The sequence below is a fragment of the Nicotiana sylvestris genome, chromosome 8, assembly GCF_000393655.2.
Source record: "Nicotiana sylvestris chromosome 8, ASM39365v2, whole genome shotgun sequence".
NCBI lineage: Eukaryota > Viridiplantae > Streptophyta > Magnoliopsida > Solanales > Solanaceae > Nicotiana > Nicotiana sylvestris.
In genome coordinates, this window is record NC_091064.1 from 212,213,871 (window position 1) to 212,237,220 (window position 23,350).

The window sequence follows — 23,350 nt, forward strand, 5'->3', positions numbered from 1 at the left end:
ATTTTTAAAAACGTCATGCAAGAGTCACTAGTCGAAGTCATAATGTGATAAATATGTACTTGAATAGGATTTTAGAAAAACTCTCTAGGTATTTTTACTATTTTAAAATTAATGATCAAAGGAACATAAAAGATGTGCAAAATAGAGATTCATCACACTATTTTATGGTAGCGTAAAATAAATTAAGCAAAGACGAGAAATATAAATCATACAAGTGGAAAGATACTAATCAAGTTGGGACTCAAGAATAGAGCTTATTAGAAGATTAGTATCCAACAAAAGAAATCTACATTATACGAGAGGAAAGCTATCCAATACCTTGGCTTGCAACTGAAGATCGTTGGAATACCTAGTGCTAGCAACTCATGATGTCAGAGCTAATTTAGTTTCTATGAGTAGTAGAATAGATTTGGAAGTTGGGAGTTTAGATATTAATTATTTGGTCACTTGTAGCCATTTTCATATCCAAGACTCAAGAAAAAAACTTAATAATTTGTTACTAGTTTTAACTTAGTATATTAAAATATATTTTTCATATATAAACTTATTCGGAACGGTTCGATATTTTTTCGGTTTTATTTTTATAGAATTAAAAACCTACCCTATTATTCGGTACAACTATAAGTTTATATAAAAACCTACGGTTTTATTAAAAGAAACCTAATAATTGATTCCATACGGTTCGATCGTTTTAGTCGGTTTTTAAAGAACCATTGACATCTCTACCACAAATAGCATGGTGAATAGCTAAAACTCTTTGCTCTTAATTTGGGTCTCGAGTTCGAAACCTTTCGGTGGAGAGATTTAGAGGTCATTTGGTTGGAAAATAAGTTATTCCATAACTAATTATTATGGGATTAGTTATCCCATCCTCCCATAGGAATAAAAGACCCTACAATCTCGGGATTAGTTATACCACGATTTTATCCCAACCAAATGTGAGATAAATTTATCTCAAATTTAATCTCGAAAATAATTATCCCTTATTCCTCGTACCAAATGAATTCTTAATGGGTTATTTATCACAAATCTAGAATAGTCAAATTAATGAATTTAAAATATATCAAATAATTAAAAGAATGTTTACTGTGGATTCTTGGGTAAACTAAAGAAACAGTTTTATTGGAGATGCAAAAGTCACAATATAAAAAGTAAACAAATGACACCAGGTGGAGAGGTTTGGCCTTAAAAATAGGTGGGTCCCAAATATCAGATCTGTGCTTTACACCATCAAGACAAGTAGGACCTTTTAATGTCGGTTCTTAGAAGCCCCATAAGAAAAAAGTCCCTTACTCTTAAGCTATTAAAAAATAAGTACTTGCCAAGGTCCAGAGAATTTGACTTCATTAATCACTTCCTTTTCTGTCTAATCTATAGAGTTAGTACTAATTCTTTATTTTAAAAAGCTTCAAACTAGGAGTCAAATTGAGCTGTCATTATTCTGCACCTCCACATAAGACCTTTTCTCTAGCCTAAGGCCAAAAGGCAGTTGAGCTATCTGTGTCATCCTCTTAAGCAATCCATTCAGAATTGGTCATTTTACTCTGTATTCACTGAAACTTTTCTACTTAAAAAGCCTTTAAAACAAATCACCGAAAATTGGTACAATGGTACAGCATCAGTGACACCATTCCAACAATAGCTAGGACTTTCCCTGAGGTTTCTCTAAAAAGGAAAACAACAAATTTCTCTGTAATAGTGACCAAAAAGAACATTTTAAAAACACAAAATTAATATGTTAACAACCTAATAGAGCCTTTTTTTTGTTGCAAAATGGACCCCCTTTGACCCAAATAGTTCAATCTGCACACGAGTTCTTTTATTTTAATCATAAGTATCCAGAACCAGACAAAGATTTTGATTCCCGCGCTTGTCTAGATTAAGACTTAAACAGTTGCTTAAACTCATAATCCAATTCTGTTGTCTTAACACATGAATCTTATTACATTATTATACTACTAAAGTACAAACAAATGCAGGATTAGTATTAAGAAGCAAGCTAACCTGCATAATTATGGTTGGTCATAATCCACAGTAAACCTACCTATACTTCATTATTTAGTGGGATTAAGCCCGCGGCTCGACGGTGGGGGTGGTGCTCTATGTGTTGAAAATGAAAAAGGGTTACTATAAGGCAAAAGAATAGTTAATTTTTCCCTTGTCAGATAAGATAATGGATGAATAGTTTAGTAGAGAACCTGATACAGTAGTTGCCTCAATATCTAGAATACTCCTCTTGGAATCACTGCTTATGTAATTAAGATTCAAAATTTGACATGGTATAACCGACTACAACTAAAGAATAAGATCTAGGATAAGATCTAAATCTTGACAAGCAAAATTGAGGAGTAGAACAATCAATCATGAGTAGCATCTATCTTGATTCTTTACATTAAGTCTGTTTGAATGACATAAGAGTATTTAACTTAGATACTGGCAAGATTTTGCTGCAGCTAATTCAACCATAAGATTTTGTAGTTGTAATTTCATATTGATGATTGATTTCATACTTCCAAGTGCAAGAAAGAGATGCCTTTAAATCCAATTTTCACCCTATTAAATCTGTGAAAATGGCTTTTTTTTAATCCCAATTAAAGCTCCTAAAGATATGCAACATTTCTTGCAAGTGCTCCTTCAGTTTTGTGTGTTTAGACCTTTCAAAGATAATGTACAGAGAGAGAAAGAAACAGAGAGAGGACAGCTTCGTGGTAGCTTCAATCGTCATTTTAGTTTTTTTTTCTTTAGAATTTTTTATATGTGCCCGTTGACAAAGGAATGAGGATGTTCTCAACTCAAAATAATTCTGGCTATACTATTCTTATCTCCAACTACTTGTACAGCTCTTTTGAGCAACCAACTTGAAAAAACAAATGGAACTATTATTCTAATTAGTTGTAATTCTAGCCTGCCTATTTAAGAACTCCTCCTCGTGGATATGGAGTACATGACAGCAGTTTCTTCTCATTCTACTAATCTTCTTCTCACAACATCTCCTACCATTACTCTCCCACTTACTATTTTATTGATAATAAACCAATATATTTCCTTCTCTTTGGGCAGCCTTTTCTCAAGCTCTTTCATACCTGCCTACAAACACATTTCCACTTCCTTCTCTTGGGAAGTTCTTTCTGCCTCCCTTTACAGTTCTTACTTTCAGAAGATCTCCAACTTCTCTTCCTCTCATCTATAGATACAGAGAGGCAGATAATACATATTAACTAAGATGATATCAGTGGGTATTTGCATTGGAGCTTTTCTTCTTATAATCATTATACATTGGGTTTACAACTGGAGGAATCCCAGATGCAATGGAAAACTCCCACCAGGTTCAATGGGCTGGCCATTACTTGGTGAGACCATTCAGTTCTTTGCCCCCAATACATCATCAGATATTGCCCCCTTTGTGAAGGACAGGATGCAAAGGTGGTTGCTGCAATCCACTTTTTTTGGTTTTATTATATAGTAATAATAATACAAACTGACATTACCAGACTTCATTTTACGATCTTAATAAACAAGTCTTTGGCAATTCTTTCAGGTATGGGCCGATTTTTCGAACTAGCGTGGTGGGACGTCCTGTTATAGTATCTACAGACCCCGACCTAAATTACTTCATCTTTCAGCAAGAGGGACAGTTGTTTCAGAGCTGGTATCCGGATACATTCACTGAGATATTTGGAAGGCAGAATGTAGGTTCCTTGCATGGTTTTATGTACAAGTACTTGAAGAACATGGTACTAAACCTTTTTGGTCCTGAAAGTCTGAAAAAGATGATGCCTGAGGTTGAAGAGGCAGCGAAAAATAAATTGAAGAGGTGGTCAGGTCAGACAAGTGTAGAGATGAAGGAAGCAACTGCTAATGTAAGTTATCCAAACTTTCCCCTTGGGTAATATGCTAAAACGTTCTGAATTTCAATCAGCTAATCTCTTGGTGTTTCTACAGATGATATTTGATCTAACTGCAAAAAAGCTAATCAGCTATGATTCTGAGAACTCATCGGAAAATCTGCGAGAAAGTTTTGTAGCTTTTATACAGGGATTGATTTCCTTCCCTATTGACATTCCCGGAACTGCCTATCACAAGTGCTTACAGGTATTAACACTACATATTCAGACTTAGCTATCTGGCACAAGTATACTGTTCTGCAAATTCACCCAAGAATGGTGTGCCCATATACTTGTTGAAGTGATTAACTGACTCTGGAGGTGATCACCAGGGAAGAAAGAAGGCAATGAAGATGCTAAAGACACTGCTAGAGGAAAGAAGAGCAAAGCCTAGGAAGGAACAAAGTGATTTCTTTGATTATGTCTTAGAAGAACTTCAAAGGAAGGACACAATCCTCACCGAGGCAATAGCTCTAGATTTGATGTTTGTACTGCTCTTTGCCAGCTTCGAGACCACCTCTCTGGCTATAACTTTAGCCACTAAATTTCTTCACGACCATCCATTGGCTTTAAAAGAATTAACAGTAAGTGTGACTAATCTTGTTCAACTAATCAGCCTCGTTTTTCCATGCCAGTAATAACGTGTTTGTAATACTTTCAGGAGGAACATGAGGCGATAATTAGAAGAAGGGAAAATCCAGCTTCTGGACTTACATGGAAAGAATATAAATCAATGAAATTCACATTTCAGGTACTTTATTTAAAATTGATTTTCCATTTTCAAAATTCTTAGTAACCAGAACTAAGAACATTCTTCATTAACATGAATACTGGATATGTAGGTTATTAATGAAACAGTCAGACTGGCAAATATTGTTCCAGCAATTTTCCGAAAAGCACTAAGAGATGTCAACTTCAAAGGTATATACGATTAAAATTCTTTACCAACATATTCTTGTGAATAAAGCTCCAGATTTACTCATAGGAACATACCTTAATGTAATACTCCATCTGATGCAGGGTACACCATTCCAGCTGGTTGGGCGATTATGGTTTGTCCTCCGGCTGTGCACTTAAACCCTGCCAAATATCAAGATCCCCTTGAATTCAATCCATGGAGATGGGAGGTGAGCCTTTCATGCTTTATTGTTACTTTATTTGCACGATATTGAAGGTTACAGAAAATGAAATTGGTTGTGTGTGATCATAGTGTAATTTCCTCAAGTCTTAATGAAATATTCATGGAATACAGGGAGTAGAACTGAATGGAGCTTCTCGAAATTTCATGGCTTTTGGAGGTGGTATGAGATTTTGTGTTGGTACAGATTTCACAAAGGTGCAGATGGCTGTCTTTCTCCACTCCCTCGTGACCAAATACAGGTAAAAACATAACTTGCAGTAATATCTTTGAGGAAAAAAAGAGAGGGAGCTAATATTATACATGGCGAAAACTGTCAGGTGGGAAACAATACAAGGAGGAGACACACTGCGGACTCCTGGTCTACAATTTCCCAACGGTTACCACATTAGGCTCTCGGAAAAAGATGAGAAGATACAATAGCCAACAACAAAAAATGAGGAAATCAGTAGAAGTGTCCAAGAATACGAACTTACCCGGATATTCTCAAAGCAGCAAAAGATAACGCTGACAGACAGAGTGCTGGGACAAAGAAAGAAAGAAAGAACTCAGCAAATCATTAGTCTGGGGAAATTTTGCTAAAATTTACTGATATCAACATCTATACATATATTTTTTCTTTTCTTTTCTTTTTTTATGATTCCAACACAAAGTGTAGTTGTTATTGAAGAAGAAAAGAACAAAAGTGTGCATAAATTCAATACATGGTACAGTTTTGAATTAAGAACTCCTACTAGAATCTGAGAGCAATATAATTTGCAAAGTTCACTATTTCCTGCTCCCCCATATTTCAAAACCCTGCTCTTCTCCGCGAAATATCTCTAGAGTATTTAGTTTGAACTAGAGATACTCTAAGAGGGGTCAAAAGAACGTTATAAAGAAGAAAAAACCAAATTTAACATCTTCTCTACATGACATAGCTGCAAGGCTTTGACAATCACTGTCAAATCAGTTCTAGTCAGTCTTTCCACTTGATTTGCCTCTTATGATGTGTGTCATTTAAGATGGGATGTTTGTGCCTTAGATATTCCTCTTGAATTTCAGCACTTGGCTTCTTGTTTATGACAAGTCCTCCCAAAGTTTCTCTCTCTTTTATTCGTCTGTGATGTCTCAAATGGTCATCCTCTCCCTTCCTTGAACGAAGTGGCTTTGTAATGCCTGAGCTCTTGGTTTTTCCATGTTTGTGCTTATCCTTGTGCACATGGTGAAGGTAGTAATGATAATCAGTTTCTCTCAAAAGATTCTCGTGCCTTGGATCATTGTGAAGCTTTGTATGCCTCCTTAGTGCATGATGCTTATGATGCCTTGGCTCATGTTTATGGCTTTTCTTCTTATGATGAATTCTTAATGAGTCAGGAGTGTAACTATGCTTCCAATGACTCATATGACTATCTTCAGTAATTGAAAAATGATCATCCCACCAGTCATACAGAGGATCAAATAAACCTTTCTGGTGAAGAAGCCAGAGTAGTACAATCACTGCAAGTCACAAAAGTAACATAGTGTCAAAATGTTTCTGCTTTCAACTTCTAAAAGATTAGCACAAGAGTCAAGTAAGCAAGAAACCTGTTGGAAGAATTGCCAAGAACAGGCAAAACATTACTACCCAAGTGATACAGATGTACTGTATATGGCAGCTGAAGTCGAAGAATCCAGAGCACTTCATTCTGTAACTTGAATAATCAGGGTTGCATAATCAGATCCAAAAAGTAACTTGGGCACAACTAGTTTCTCTCAGGAAATAGACAGGAATTACTCTTACTTTCAGCGAAATATAACATCCGCATCAGACATCACCAAACTAAATCAAATAACAAAATGATATAAAATTCGTGCAATTGTATGTCCTCACTCAGCATGAGATTATGGTAGTCAGCATTCTTCTTCAGAAGACGAAATATGTCCTTAGGATGGTACATGATATTTTCAAGCGCTCTACATGATGGAAATAGCCGATATATGAATTAAATGCCCTAATCAAGAATAGGATAATTCAAAAGAGAGAACTGGAAGTCTCCAAGAAGAGATGCATCAATTTCTCAAATAAAACTTCAATTGGTCCGTTATGCTTATGAGAGAAACATTCAGGAATAAATCTAAGACTATATCACTTTTGGTCCAGAAAGCAGAGGCAATAGCTCTTGCCACATCATAATGCAGAAAGAACTGGTAACAGAACCTAAGTAGCTATTTAAGTTCATTTTGGAAAAAAGATGTTGGTCTCCTAAATTCAAATTTATACACTATCACCAATAATGTTTGGTTAATATATGTAGCAGACTAACAACTCTTTTAGTTAAAAACATTTGTTGACTAAAATCTAATCAGGAAATTATTTTATCAAAAGAAAAGCTAATCAGAAAATTCATATGAAAACTGAAGTTATATGAATGGAATACAACACTACTCATAACCCTTTAAGTGGATGCAATAAATCCTTTGATTGCCTATAGTTTATCATGGTTAGCCAGAGACCAATGCAAGACAGATGGAAAATTAACATTGAGGGTATATATAGATATCTAGAACTCTTGCCTAGAGCACTCAAGTCAGTATATAACCTTAGTGAATCAATTACAAGCTTTAAACTTTAGTGAAACTCAATGGAAACACCACGATTGAGATACAAGTCTTCTAAGAGTCTATATCTATAATATGCTTCATTGGCTATCATTTGACACTAAATAGACATAAAAGATTTACATACCTGCAACTTTTCCCAGTGATAAAATCTGTCAAATTCTCCCAAAATTTTTTCCATAGATCCTCAATGCTCTCAAAGAAACCATTGATGCTTGTCTTAGGAGGTTGAAATGGAATCTGCATTAAGAAGATGACGTGTGATACAAATAAGAGTGGGTGCAGGACATTGCATGTTTATCTGACAGCCTCACCAACAATGTTCTCCGACGAATGGTTGAGAAACCTAAATCCTAGAGGGATCAATCTTAGGATAATGGAATGGCTAAAGGGATACAGGTAGGAGGAGAAAAAGAACGCATACTTTCAAAACCTAGTTTCACAATATACTAATTGGAATCCACCGAAGCTATTCTTTCTGGGAATTAAAACTGAAACTTTGTTGGAGCCCTGGGAGGCAAAACTGATGGGATAGAAGCAGTTTTTGAAAGTGCAGTTCTTTACTTGAAAAAGAAAAAAGAAAAAAGAAAGAAAGAAAGGAAGCTTTTCCATTCCATTCTCTCTATTCTTTTGCGATTTAAACACACTGTAATCTCATCCAATGATAGCAGAAACCAAACCTCTTTCCAGGTTGACACCTATATAAGGAAAAATGCAGAGATAATTACAAATGGAAAGAAGCTAAACAAATGCTTCCAGCAACACACATAGTCCTATTGAAAAGCACATATGCCACTCTCTTTTCTGTCTGGCAAGTTTCTGCCCCCTCAAACTAATCATCCAAGGTGCTAAAGGTTCAAACTCCAAACATGTGCAGATAAGAAATCCTTTGAAATGAAATACCTTCTCTCTTAAAGGAATAAACTCATACCAGGCCCCATGTCAGAATACTAACTTCAACTATTATCAGTCTTAATTTGTACACTATGCAGGAAGAAGTGAAACTTTCTTGGTGTCTCCACTCCACTCTCCCCACCATTTAGCCCATAATATCATTGTTATTTTCCTTTTTTAATATTGGTAGAAAAAAATATGCACAAACACAGTGTGCACCAAGATTTCCAGCATAAACTACAGCTGACCTGTGATCCATTATCAAGAACAGTAGCTGTGGTTGTGAATTGACACTCCGCCCGATCAACTTCATTAAAATCTGAGTCCTTCAGTATTGCTGCAACAAAGAGTAAACATAGAAGATGTGGCATCTCCGGAATCATCCACTACATCTCATGCCCTCCTCATTAATATCTTACCTGAGCAGATATACTTTGCAGCTTGATCACTTGCTGGGTACAACTTGAATGCTCGAGTCATGACTTCATTTGGCTTCATTATATAAAATTGTTCCTGCAGCACCATAAGGTTTACTAAAGTTATTTCTTCTGAAATAATCATGACTTTGTGTCATATATCAGAAATAAGTATGATAACCTCCATTTGGCTGACACCGGCTGAGCATTCGAACTGCATGATGAAAAAGTCAATTATGAATAATTATTCAAGTAGACGAATTGAAGTATATCTGTGATTGAACAAGAACTGCAAATTGACCTGCTAAAATCAGAATTAAGTCTACAGGCTTGCGATGCTTTAATAAAGTTTCTGTTCTCGAACATCTATGTGCTTTTCTAGAATCCCATAACAAATTGTGAACTTTCTGAATAAAAGAGAAAAAAAGGAAATGATACACCAAAGGACATCGCAGATATTTAACTATTGTCCACTGGTGAAATTTGCTTAGATTAGATCTGGGGTAGTACAAAGGAAATTATCAAGTTGGTAAATCAAAGCAAATATAAACCAAGATAATGCTACAATGATGTAGCATGACTTATTATGGGACTTCCTTTTTTTTTTTTCCTTATTTTCTCCTTTGTGGATTGGGGGTGTGGGTGGTCTATGGAACATATCAGTAAGGGGAGGACTCGTCCAGGGCCAAAGCATGCTGCAGGCCTCAAGGAGGACTTACTTTGGACGTACAGGTTGTCCAGCAGAGGGGATAACCAAGACCTTTCAAGCAAGCATTTGATCCTTACAAACTGAGCCAACTCCTATTGGCGACTTAATTCTGGGATATGAATATGAAACTTTATCCTTTTAAATAGCATGACGGAACATTAAACTGATGAACAGATAAAACACATATATTTTAACTGTCTAAACATAAAGTAGTTGTCTACCGTGAGGCTGTAGGACGCTTCCACTTCACCTATATTTTTTGTTGTAATTGTTGCTGATCCAAATTGAGTTAAAGCTTCAAAAGTTGGGATTGTAATACTTATAATTTTCCCAGGGCTCCTGCATAAAAGGCCTAAATCAATCTTCAAAATGTTCAATGTATGCTCATAGTCCGTCCAAATTAAGGGACAACTTTTATCTTCATTTTCCTATTAGTTGATAATGTTTGTTGTTCCTTAAAAGTTTGATGTACTATGCTTCTTAAAATTGTAATTTGGTTAGTACTTGGCATTTCTAATAAAGGACAAATTGTTTTTTTTATTAAGAAACATAAATAATAGTAGCGATAGAGAAGAAGTACGACCACAATTAAACAATCTCCATTATATGAATATAAAATCTATAGGAGTTTCCAAATAATAATAACTGCAAGGACAAAATTAGCAGATTAATCGTGCAAATAGAAAAAAATCTTACTCAAAAGAGCTACTTATCTTACTCCTGAAAATCGATGAAGAAGTCTAAAGCATCAAATTTGTCTCAACTGACTGATTATCAAATGCTGCCTAAATTAATTTGACAGGAAAAATATCAAAAGGTAACTTCAGATAGCTTTTTCTGGATTGCATAATATTTAAACAAATTTTAAAAGCTGATGAAGAAACACTAAGGAATTGGTCCCTTGTCTAATTATGTCTCTGTCGTTGTTATTGCAGGCTTGGTCTGGAGGTGATACAAAATCGGCCATCAAATAAGCTCACATTTTTCAGAGGAAGGGGAACACGTATTAGAAACTAAGCCAAGGAGAACCACAAGACAAAGCACTAACACCTAATAACATGACTGACCTTTGATATACATATTCTATATCATCTGCATTCAGTTCTATCAAAAGATTTGTGTTCAGGACTTCTGTAATTCCAATAGAGAATGCATGACTTCCTGCATTCTGTAGATACTAGTAAATTACAAGCAGAAGCAAAAGACATCTGCGCAGACACAAAATCTAAAAGCGAAACTTAACTGGATGCTGGTTGATTCTTTCAAACCTTCCTTGCACGCAATATAGCGGCACCTGATTTCTACTGATTCTATTCTGATCAGCCTGCAAGATAAAATTACTCACAATTCAAGTCCGGAACATTGTAAATTGCTTTTAAGGTCCATTTGTACTTCAACCACAGTCAACCACCGTTTTCCCCATGTTATTTATATCTACTTTTAGTATAAATGTGCTGGTTGATTCTCAAATTGGTACTTTTCCTTAAGAAAGATAATTTGTACAAGCCACTGGAATAGCAGACATGTAGGGAGAAAATGTTTTCAAACACAAGCAACAAAGAAAAAGGGAAAACATGGGCAGCACACGCCTGTAGAATATAGAAACAGATAACAAACAGTTACAGAAATCTAAAAGATGTCTCTTTCATGCAGTTTAGACAGATATATGAATTGGATAGACCATCATTATGGTGCAAATGTTGTAGTGGCAAGAAAATTTGCAATGCAATTACTTAAGAAGGAAAACAAAGAGGGCACGACTGCAGTAGAATAAGTTTTCGAATGACGTGGGAATTTATTAGACAAATAGAATCCTATTTTTGAAAACGAGCATAGTGTTTAAATTTACTGACATCCCAAAAGTTCCATAGTTGATTGTGCAGGCAACTCCAAAATGGTGCTGAACAAAAATCTGGCTGTGCATTGAACGCGTCGTAACCTACACCAATTTTGTTACATTCAAGCCCGTCTAATGTAAACCTCACTCTCTCAAGTAGCATCCACATGGAAAAATTGCTCCCCAGATTTTGTGGTTGACCTGGGCCACCCTTCAACAAAAGGGATACAAAAACCTTAATATCATAAATGACAAGAGTACCCAAGAATGAAAAACAAAAAATTCCATCGGAAAGAAGAAACAAATTGCAGTGAGCATATTGAAATGCTTGCATGATCAACGAAAGACACATGGCCAAAAGTAACGAGGTGCAAGCAATTGCATATGCAATAAAGTAATAAGCAGTATTCCTTTTTTATTTTTCCTGATAAGGAAGTAATAAGCATTATTCTTGTCCTTCAAGAATTAAATTTGCATAATACGCCACTTTAAGGAGTGCTTTCTAGTTTCTAGTATAGCATATTCTCAGTGATTTATATCAGGTAAAATTGAAAACTGTTAAAGAGTTCTCTTTCAGAGTGAGATGAGTGACAAGATCTACCTGTCTTGGTATAACAAGGTAGAGGTCATCAAAAGACGGAATATCAGTGTATCCAACATAGTCTCCAACCAGATTAACCCGCAGAAAACTATCACTGGATGTAGCAGTTCTATTTTCCGGACCGACAATCACTTCCTGCCGCCAATAATTCACAGTGAATCAACTATAACATCTATACCCTTCACATGCAAAAGTGAGTGGAATATCATCATTCCACCAAAAAAAAGGCATGGTTTTGATTTTGTCATTGGTTCTGCTAATTATTCCTGTATTCAAATTTGCACCATATATTAACTCTTGCAGGCAGTAGTTAAATGATAGAAGCATCTAAAACCCGGTACCATACTAACAGCAAATAGTATATTTTTCAATTGTTTTTTCTTAAACAGTCATCATTGAGATGACCAAAGGAGTTAGCTTGACAATATATTCTACTTTAGTTCTACTAGTTTTGGTGATTCATAATCTTTTAAGATGCTGGAACAAAATATGCTCTCCCTCCCAAAAACTGAATATTGTCAAACAAATGAGATGTAGAAGTATGAATTAGTCAATATTAATATGGAGAAGAAATGGTGAAAGGTGAACTGGTGAAGATAAGGAAACTGCCATGTCTATAGCTGATTTTTAGGAGCTAATGCCCAGAAAGACAGATAAATCAATTCTAAACTAGCTGTACATGAAAACATGTATAGGGGATAAAGCACAGTGCTGAAGACTAGCAAAGCAACACTATTTTGCAAAATTGATCTTTCTCCAATTCATGCTGCTGACTTCTCTTTCTAATAATTAATATATATCAATCAATAAACTATGCTTTAATCCCATATAAAGTTGGATGATTAATAACTAACATATTTCAAAGAAATGATCCTGCATGCATGACACCACCATACCTTAGACACTAAAAACAAAATAAAAAGGAAATGAGTGTTGTATGCTAAGAAATTAAATGTGAAACAAGTATGCATGATGGAGCATAAAATAGAAAAGATACTTGTAAGGATTTCCAGAGAAAATACCGAATTCTGAGATTGCTGCTTAACGTCAATTCGGATGGTAAATCCAATTGAGCGCTGCCCAATGCCAAATACATGAAACCTAAAGGTAGAGAGAACTGTTTGCAATATTAACTAATCTTTACACGTCACTATAGCCTTGCATAAATCTAGTAACAATAAAAATATATCATTGGTAAAGAAGGAATGTATGGAAACTGAAATGTTATAAAAAGCCATTTTAGAACAGCATCTCCAGAAAACCATTTTAATGTTTTAACATCTGCAACAAAACAATTTTGATCCAAGAAGCTAGATGACTTTCAAAATTAATTGATCTCAAATCATAACACAATTTTCCATAGAAATTTATTGACACAAAATGGAGATTTATAAAGGCCTTACCAGTCACCTGGAAAACGAAGACAGTGAGCAGTGTTTGCCTTGCCGTGCATCATCTTGTCAACTAAATCAAGAAACTATATCAGCTAGGAAACAATTTCTTGCTTACTCTGAAATATGCACTGAAGATGAAAGATTCTTTGAAAAATGGATAGGAACTTACAAAAGTTTCCACATGATGAAGGAACTCTCCGCTGATCTCCACAAGGACAACAGGTAGGCTGAGAAGAAATAATAGTAGAAGGATTACATCCTGTGCTAGGATAAATTAATAAAGGAAACTTTTCAATGGGAGAAAATATTGTGAAGTAGACCTTCCGGTTATCAGTAGATAATATGTTCTACATTAACTGAACATATTCATTTGCCTTTTCAACAATACTCCTAAATACAGTTTTAAATGGATGACTTCCACTTACCTTTAAAAATTCAATTCGAAAGACAGCTCTTAGGTATTATGATTGGCAGCAAATTTCCTTAGAGCTCTAGTTATCAGTCATTAAGAAATTGGATATATCTCTCCTTTATTTTTCTTTGGCATGAAATGTTTTCTGAAAAACCAGCCCAGATTGAAGATATAGTCATCATAAGTTTGGCAAGCTGATGAATGTATCAGTGGGTCATGTTCCTTAACAAGAAACAATTCTACCAAGATGAAGAAGCAATTAAAAATCTCATGTTACCTGAGTGTTCTCGATAATGTGTCCGTTCTCATCTCTCAACCTATTAAAAACATCAAGAAGTTACTGAGCTGACACAGAAAGCACTTTTGAAAAGTTAGCTATCACAAAAATACAAACATTTATGCCTTAAAAAGTGTTAGCGGTGGAGTTGCTGGAAAGATAGCATAAAGATGAAATGTCTGTCAAGAAGCAACGTTACATCCAAACCTCTACAGACAGGGAGACATGAATATTAGTCTAAACTTAGCATAGTCGCACCATAGAAAAAAGGAGGCACATTCAGATATTCAAAAATAAACCACCGGCCATCAATCATTTCTCAAGATTATATACCTGTTCAGTTGAAGGAAATTCAAAGGACGAAAACAAAGATGAAGATACTTAGATGGTTGTACTCTTCTATCTAACTGTATGAGTTTTTCTGTCAGCTAATGAGATAGTTATAAATTGTTGTTTACTTGATAGTGGCAAGTCTGGTCATACTAAATAGAAGAAGTGTGTGGAACACTATGTGGTGTGAGCGTCAATTAATTTCTGTGACCAATATCACGGAACTATCTCAAATCCACATAGGGCATCCTTTGCAGCCACAGTTATCTCCTTTTGCATTCAATCTGATTCCCATCAAATGGTGCACATTTAGGAGGAAACGGAATCCTCTAATAAGACTGGAAACACATCCTCAACACTTCAGGCTACTTAACTTATCATCCTATAAGCCTTCAATCATCATGGCTCCTAGCATTTTCCATTATAAGGCCTTTGGTACTAAGCTCTTCCGGAGCTTGATTATAGATTATGCTACTGATGTATAAGTGTGAATCCATGTGATGTCTACACTCTAAATACATGCTGTAATTCATCCATTATCTATAAATAGAACTTAAAGTAAATGCAGGTTTATGTCAAACATCAAATCACGATCATCAAATCCATCTTAAACACCCATTTGGTTTAGGAACTGTCTCTTTAGCCTATCGGATCTACCGATTCATTTTCTCTATCAAATACAACAATGGAAGGCTATAAGGCACAGCTGGCTTGGAGACAAGTTTGCAGCTTACCTCTGAACACAGACCGTGATGATGTCCATCTCATTGAAGAAGTATTAGGCATGTGCCTAATAAGAGTTTTCTTTGGTTTGGTAGCCAACCTTGTTGACTTGGTTTGGTTGGTAGCCAACCTTGTTGAATTTCTTTGGTTTGGTAGCCAACTTTGTTGAATTGTGAAAAATGTGTGTAAATTGTCAAATATTGTAGGCTTTAGAGGGTGAAGCTTTGGCTATAAAAGGAGAGCTTCAACTCTCATTTCTACACACCAACAAAGAGAGAAAGAAAGAGTGAGGTTTCACAGACAAGGTATAAGAAAATAGTCTGTGAGGAAAATAGAGAGTGAGCGATATTGTAGTGAGGTGGGAATATCAAAAGAGGGTTATTTCTTTTGAGTGTTGTAGTGGTCTTTGGAGTATTTACCTCCGACCTACAAAGTTGTAAAATTCCTTACTATAGTGATATCAGTTGCTCCTCTCGGGGTCGTGGTTTTTTCCCTTATTCAGAAGGGTTTTCCACGTAAAAATTTTGGTGTCATTGTTACTCTTTTATTCTTGTTAATTACCGTATCTCGGTGCTACATTATTATTCCGCTTTATTACCGTGAATATTATTTTGGTAAGGGGTTTATTCCCAACAACTGGTATCAGAGCACGGGTTCTGCTCGTTCACTGAAATACTATTCACTGTCGGTAGTACTATACTTGGTGAAAAAATAAAAATGTCCGGAGTAAAGTACGAGGTAGCAAAATTCAACGGAGATAACGGTTTCTCAACATGGCAAAGAAGGATGAGAGATCTGCTCATCCAACAAGGATTACACAAGGTTCTAGATGTTGATTCCAAAAAGCCTGATACCATGAAAGCTGAGGATTGGGCTGACTTGGATGAAAGAGCTGCTAGTGCAATTAGGTTGCACTTATCAGATGATGTGGTAAATAACATCATTGATGAAGACACTGCACGAGGAATTTGGACAAGGTTGGAAAGCCTATACATGTCCAAAACGCTGACAAATAAATTGTACCTGAAGAAGCAGTTATACGCCCTACACATGAGTGAAGGTACGAATTTTTTGTCACATTTAAATGTGTTTAACGGACTAATCACACAGCTTGCCAACCTCGGAGTGAAAATCGAGGAAGAAGATAAAGCCATCTTGCTATTGAACTCGTTGCCATCTTCGTACGATAACTTGGCAACAACCATCCTGCACGGTAAGACTACTATTGAGTTGAAAGATGTCACATCGGCTCTTCTACTCAATGAGAAGATGAGAAAGAAGCCTGAAAATCAAGGACAGGCTCTCATCACAGAAGGTAGAGGCAGGAGTTATCAAAGGAGTTCGAACAACTATGGTAGATCCGGAGCTCGTGGGAAGTCAAAGAACCGATCCAAATCAAGAGTCAGAAATTGCTACAACTGTAATCAACCAGGTCACTTCAAAAGAGATTGCCCAAATCCAAGGAAGGGCAAAGGTGAAACCAGTGGCCAGAAGAATGACGACAACACAGCCGCCATGGTGCAAAATAATGATAATGTTGTCCTCTTTATAAATGAGGAAGAGGAATGCATGCACCTGTCAGGTTCAGAGTCGGAATGGGTGGTTGACACAGCGGCATCTCACCATGCCACACCGGTAAGAGATCTTTTTTGCAGATATGTAGCAGGTGATTTCGGCACAGTGAAAATGGGTAACACAAGTTACTCAAAGATTGCGGGGATTGGTGACATTTGTATCAAGACAAATGTCGGATGCACATTGGTTCTAAAGGATGTGCGGCATGTACCTGATTTGCGGATGAACTTGATCTCGGGAATTGCTTTAGACCGAGATGGATACGAGAGTTATTTTGCAAATCAAAAGTGGAGACTCACTAAGGGATCATTGGTGATTGCAAAGGGAGTTGCTCGTGGCACGTTGTACAGGACAAATGCAGAAATATGCCAAGGTGAATTGAACGCGGCACAAGATGAGATTTCTGTAGATTTATGGCACAAAAGAATGGGTCATATGAGCGAGAAGGGATTGCAGATTCTTGCCAAGAAATCACTCATTTCTTATGCCAAAGGTACAACTGTAAAACCTTGTGACTACTGTTTATTTGGTAAGCAGCATAGAGTCTCATTTCAGACATCGTCTGAAAGAAAATTGAATATACTTGATTTAGTATATTCTGATGTTTGCGGCCCAATGGAAATTGAATCAATGGGCGGTAACAAATATTTTGTTACTTTTATTGATGATGCTTCACGAAAATTATGGGTTTATATTTTGAAAACCAAAGATCAGGTGTTTCAAGTTTTCCAGAAGTTTCATGCTCTAGTAGAAAGGGAGACGGGTCGAAAGCTAAAGCGTCTCCGAAGTGACAATGGAGGTGAGTACACTTCAAGGGAATTTGAAGAGTATTGTTCAAGTCATGGGATCAGACATGAAAAGACAGTTCCTGGAACCCCACAGCACAATGGCGTAGCCGAGAGGATGAACCGCACCATTGTGGAGAAGGTGAGAAGCATGCTCAGAATGGCTAAACTGCCTAAGTCATTCTGGGGTGAAGCAGTTCAGACAGCCTGTTACCTGATCAATAGGAGTCCATCAGTTCCGTTGGCGTTTGAAATCCCAGAGAGAGTCTGGACCAACAAGGAGGTGTCCTACTCGCATCTGAAGGTGTTCGGTTGCAGAGCTTTTGCACATGTACCAAAAGAGCAGAGAACAAAGCTGGATGATAAATCTATTCCCTGCATATTTATCGGATATGGAGATGAAGAGTTCGGGTACAGACTGTGGGATCCTGTAAAGAAGAAGGTCATCAGAAGTAGAGATGTAGTCTTCCGAGAAAGTGAAGTTGGAACTGCTGCTGATATGTCAGAAAAGGCGAAGAATGGTATAATTCCTAACTTTGTTACTATTCCTTCTACTTCTAACAATCCCACAAGTGCAGAAAGTACGACCGACGAGGTTGCCGAGCAGGGGGAGCAACCTGGTGAGGTTATTGAGCAGGGGGAGCAACTTGATGAAGGTGTCGAGGAAGTGGAGCACCCCACTCAGGGAGAAGAACAACCTCAACCTCTGAGGAGATCAGAGAGGCCAAGGGTAGAGTCACGCAGGTACCCTTCCACAGAGTATGTCCTCATCAGTGATGAGGGGGAGCCAGAAAGTCTTAAGGAGGTGTTGTCCCATCCAGAAAAGAACCAGTGGATGAAAGCTATGCAAGAAGAGATGGAATCTCTCCAGAAAAATGGCACATACAAGCTGGTTGAACTTCCAAAGGGTAAAAGACCACTCAAATGCAAATGGGTCTTTAAACTCAAGAAAGATGGAGATGGCAAGCTGGTCAGATACAAAGCTCGATTGGTGGTTAAAGGCTTCGAACAGAAGAAAGGTATTGATTTTGACGAAATTTTCTCCCCCGTTGTTAAAATGACTTCTATTCGAACAATTTTGAGCTTAGCAGCTAGCCTAGATCTTGAAGTGGAGCAGTTGGATGTGAAAACTGCATTTCTTCATGGAGATTTGGAAGAGGAGATTTATATGGAGCAACCAGAAGGATTTGAAGTAGCTGGAAAGAAACACATGGTGTGCAAATTGAATAAGAGTCTTTATGGATTGAAGCAGGCACCAAGGCAGTGGTACATGAAGTTTGATTCATTCATGAAAAGTCAAACATACCTAAAGACCTATTCTGATCCATGTGTATACTTCAAAAGATTTTCTGAGAATAACTTTATTATATTGTTGTTGTATGTGGATGACATGTTAATTGTAGGAAAAGACAAGGGGTTGATAGCAAAGTTGAAAGGAGATCTGTCCAAGTCATTTGATATGAAGGACTTGGGCCCAGCACAACAAATTCTAGGGATGAAGATAGTTCGAGAGAGAACAAGTAGAAAGTTGTGGCTATCTCAGGAGAAGTACATTGAACGTGTACTAGAACGCTTCAACATGAAGAATGCTAAGCCAGTCAGCACACCTCTTGCTGGTCATCTAAAGTTGAGTAAGAAGATGTGTCCTACAACAGTGGAGGAGAAAGGGAACATGGCTAAAGTTCCTTATGCTTCAGCAGTCGGAAGCTTGATGTATGCAATGGTATGTACTAGACCTGATATTGCTCACGCAGTTGGTGTTGTCAGCAGGTTTCTTGAAAATCCTGGAAAGGAACATTGGGAAGCAGTCAAGTGGATACTCAGGTACCTGAGAGGTACCACGGGAGATTGTTTGTGCTTTGGAGGATCTGATCCAATCTTGAAGGGCTATACAGATGCTGATATGGCAGGTGACATTGACAACAGAAAATCTACTACTGGATATTTATTTACATTTTCAGGGGGAGCTATATCATGGCAGTCTAAGTTGCAGAAGTGCGTTGCACTTTCAACAACTGAAGCAGAGTACATTGCCGCTACAGAAACTGGCAAGGAGATGATATGGCTCAAGCGATTCCTTCAAGAGCTTGGATTGCATCAGAAGGAGTATGTCGTCTATTGTGACAGTCAAAGTGCAATAGACCTTAGCAAGAACTCTATGTACCATGCAAGGACCAAACACATTGATGTGAGATATCATTGGATTCGAGAAATGGTAGATGATGAATCTCTAAAAGTCTTGAAGATTTCTACAAATGAGAATCCCGCAGATATGCTGACCAAGGTGGTACCAAGGAACAAGTTCGAGCTATGCAAAGAACTTGTCGGCATGCATTCAAACTAGAAGACAGTGCTACCTCCTCTGGATGAATGAGACTGGAGGGGGAGATTGATGATGTCCATCTCATTGAAGAAGTATTAGGCATGTGCCTAATAAGAGTTTTCTTTGGTTTGGTAGCCAACCTTGTTGACTTGGTTTGGTTGGTAGCCAACCTTGTTGAATTTCTTTGGTTTGGTAGCCAACTTTGTTGAATTGTGAAAAATGTGTGTAAATTGTCAAATATTGTAGGCTTTAGAGGGTGAAGCTTTGGCTATAAAAGGAGAGCTTCAACTCTCATTTCTACACACCAACAAAGAGAGAAAGAAAGAGTGAGGTTTCACAGACAAGGTATAAGAAAATAGTCTGTGAGGAAAATAGAGAGTGAGCGATATTGTAGTGAGGTGGGAATATCAAAAGAGGGTTATTTCTTTTGAGTGTTGTAGTGGTCTTTGGAGTATTTACCTCCGACCTACAAAGTTGTAAAATTCCTTACTATAGTGATATCAGTTGCTCCTCTCGGGGTCGTGGTTTTTTCCCTTATTCAGAAGGGTTTTCCACGTAAAAATTTTGGTGTCATTGTTACTCTTTTATTCTTGTTAATTACCGTATCTCGGTGCTACATTATTATTCCGCTTTATTACCGTGAATATTATTTTGGTAAGGGGTTTATTCCCAACAGACCGCTGAGGAATAACATTTTGAGGTAATTAAGGACTAAAATTTTATCAAAGTTTCTGAACTTATCTATGTTTAAGGCAGTGAAGCGCAAGGAGCACTATCTGCCTAGATTCCCTAATGATTATTTTTTCTTTTGGTATCCCTTTCAAATCATCTTCAAGATTTCTTAGGAAGATGGAAATTGGAGCCAAATTTGGACTTACCCATAAGATAGAAAAGTTAAAGCTGATATTTCTCAAATTCAATAGCAGAACTATTTAATCACCGGATACTTTGACTTAACCAGGTTCAGATAACCTAGAATCACAAACAAAGATTGTTGATGAAAATGAAAAATTGCCTAAAGCAAGTCCAATTTGGAAAAGAACACTATCAAAATGAATTACCTCTCACATATTTTCACCCTATCTGCCCCAGCATCTGGCTCACACTTGCGTGTATTGACATAGAATTCTTGTGGTTTATAAGCAACATCCTACACGAGAAAAGTCAATTGAACCGACAGAAAGCAATACCATGGAATTAAACTCAAACAAGGATCGGACGTGTTATCTTTTTTTTTTTTTTGCTTTCCTTTTCCAACTGTCTACTATTTGGTGACCTAAACAAGTTTCTGTACAAGACTATAATCCTTAATACTAGGCCACAATAAGTCTTATATAACAATGACTCCGACGTACATCTGCAAGTGTTGTTCCACCATTTTGGCAAATCAGACGAGTCAATTATTCGTCATAAGAGAAATAAAAGTGTACAGGATAATAAATATAGCAATAGAGAAGCTTCTTCAGGAATAAGTGCTACCAAAAACATGAGTGCATTTTGGAGGAATTACATGGATCACATATATGGAAGGATTGCTTGGATATAGACATTGCTAAACAAAATCTACCCGATGGACTGTAATATACACAGGACAATCAAGTATGCTTAAAGATGTAATCTAGGGGCCTCCAGCTTCAAACTGCTAACATAGTATAAGAAAATAAATTATTCCGAAAATTCCAGCGAGTTATCAGAACTACTTAATAGTTGCAGGATGCAATTCAGCAGCATTACTGAATGAAAAAAAGTTCCACTCACTTATTCAACAGCAAAAACATACTTCCACAAACATTATACATAAGAAAGGAAAGGAGACAAATATTTGACAAAAATTCCATTGACAACATTATTTCAAACAATTCCAACAGCTTTTTGAGAATTCAATTCATTTAACTATATTCAAATTTTAACCGTTTTTCAGATTAAAATTTTGAACCTTTGATGCAGTGCTCCTGTATCAAACTTTACTATTCACCAATTACTTGCATGTTTTCTTGCACAATCACTAAGAAAATATTGAGTTCAAAACTCAGTGTCCAGTCAAACATGGAATGTTTAAAAACATACGCGTATATATGTCAACTCATACAAAGCATATGCGGCGGACTTGTTAATGGTAACCACCGGGGGAACTCGAAGTGTTCGCATGTTAGTGCTTGAGTTATCTTCCACTTCAACTATCTCTGCCACCAACGAAGCCTCATTTCCACTCTAGAATAAATAAACTCAAATATCAAACTTGCAATTACATACAATTCGCTATTCTACAACAATCGATTGATAAATCAGAAGTTTCTAGAAGAAGATAGAGAGATCGATTACCGATTCACTGGGAACAGCCAAGTCGATGATGATTTTGTTGGTGCAATTTAGGCGGTTCGAATCGGAAACTTTCTCACATTTTTGAAGCTTCGATTTCGAGAGGATTTGTACTGCGGAAGCGTATTGAAGAAGGAATAGAGTGAAGAGTATGAGAAGAACGAGCGGTTTCATTGTGGGACTTTTGATTTTTGAATGTTAAAATTCTGAAACTGGCAATTTTCAGTGCATATATAGTGTAGTGGACACGGTTTTGGCGCGCCCGTAACTGCACCTAACGTTGGGTTTTGCAGGTAGGTCCTCTAAGATTCCAGCAATTCTAAAAGTGTCATGAAAAGCCTTTTGTATCTTCTATCTTAGCGATAACTGAAATTATAGCGTTTAATTGACTATGTTGAATTAGGTCTTTAGTATTAAGTTTTAGATATATGCTTTAGCGCGCATCAAATTACTAATTGTTGCATTACTAATACTTATATAACTTGTCTTTAACCAAATGACCCCTTACTCCATTTGATGAATACTAATTTGGGATTTGCTCTAAACAAAATTATTGCAATTTTTTTTTCTAGTGATAAGCTTCTCAATTCCCTGGTCTTTGCGGTGCAAATGAACATTGAGGCGTCACAAGTGTTGGAGATATGTCATATTGTCATCTATTTGCAAATTAAGGCACAGGAGGCGATGCGTCTGCTCGCCGTCCGCTTGGCGAACTGAAGTAGGGGTCTTTGGACCCCAAGGGCACGTGTCGTTGGCTAAGTCATCATAGCGGAAAAGCTGTGGCGATCGCCTTGAAGCACAATTTCCATCGAGCGATGGATAGAATTCTGTGCAAACAACTTAAATACACAACGAGATATTGTAAGTGGCAGAGTGATCTTGCTGCCACAATCCACTAAGATTCAGACCTTTATTGCTCTGATTCATCAGGAGAAAAAAAAATAGGCTCACTAATGTAATTAATTCAATTTATGATCTAATGCCTGGGATCAACTTCACAGATCTGAAATACATGTCCAAATGTTACTCTTTTTTCTCATATTTTGATGAGCTTGCTCTTCCCTTGAGGAAGCTGCATGCAGTTTATAAGAATATGTTCCATGAGCTTTCAGCTTTGTTATTGTCAGCAGTCAACAAGCCTTACTTGAGCATA

General features: G+C 36.9%; 2 protein-coding genes across 2 annotated transcripts; one reads left to right on the forward strand and one right to left on the reverse strand.

Moving 5' to 3' along the window:
- The first annotated feature begins 2,959 nt into the window (after positions 1-2,959).
- On the forward strand, positions 2,960-5,742 carry LOC104231335 (cytochrome P450 87A3). Its single transcript, XM_009784310.2, has 9 exons — positions 2,960-3,423; positions 3,539-3,860; positions 3,943-4,092; positions 4,217-4,468; positions 4,546-4,635; positions 4,727-4,805; positions 4,905-5,011; positions 5,137-5,264; positions 5,343-5,742. Exons 1-9 carry the CDS (start codon positions 3,224-3,226, stop codon positions 5,443-5,445), a joined length of 1,431 nt encoding a protein of 476 aa, XP_009782612.1. The 5' UTR covers positions 2,960-3,223; the 3' UTR covers positions 5,446-5,742.
- An 88-nt stretch (positions 5,743-5,830) lies between these two features.
- Positions 5,831-22,371, reverse strand: LOC104231334 (protein HAPLESS 2). The gene is made up of 18 exons (XM_009784307.2): positions 22,201-22,371; positions 21,946-22,089; positions 20,940-21,028; positions 14,143-14,182; positions 13,623-13,680; positions 13,463-13,523; positions 13,082-13,160; positions 12,060-12,194; positions 11,475-11,669; positions 10,865-10,945; positions 10,689-10,789; positions 9,843-9,960; positions 9,094-9,126; positions 8,916-9,009; positions 8,745-8,833; positions 7,730-7,842; positions 6,589-6,695; positions 5,831-6,501 (listed from the first exon to the last, which is right to left on the reverse strand). The coding sequence occupies exons 1-18, from the start codon at positions 22,369-22,371 to the stop codon at positions 5,981-5,983; spliced, it is 2,229 nt and encodes a 742-aa protein (XP_009782609.1). The 3' UTR covers positions 5,831-5,980.
- Between the last annotated feature and the right edge of the window lie 979 nt (positions 22,372-23,350).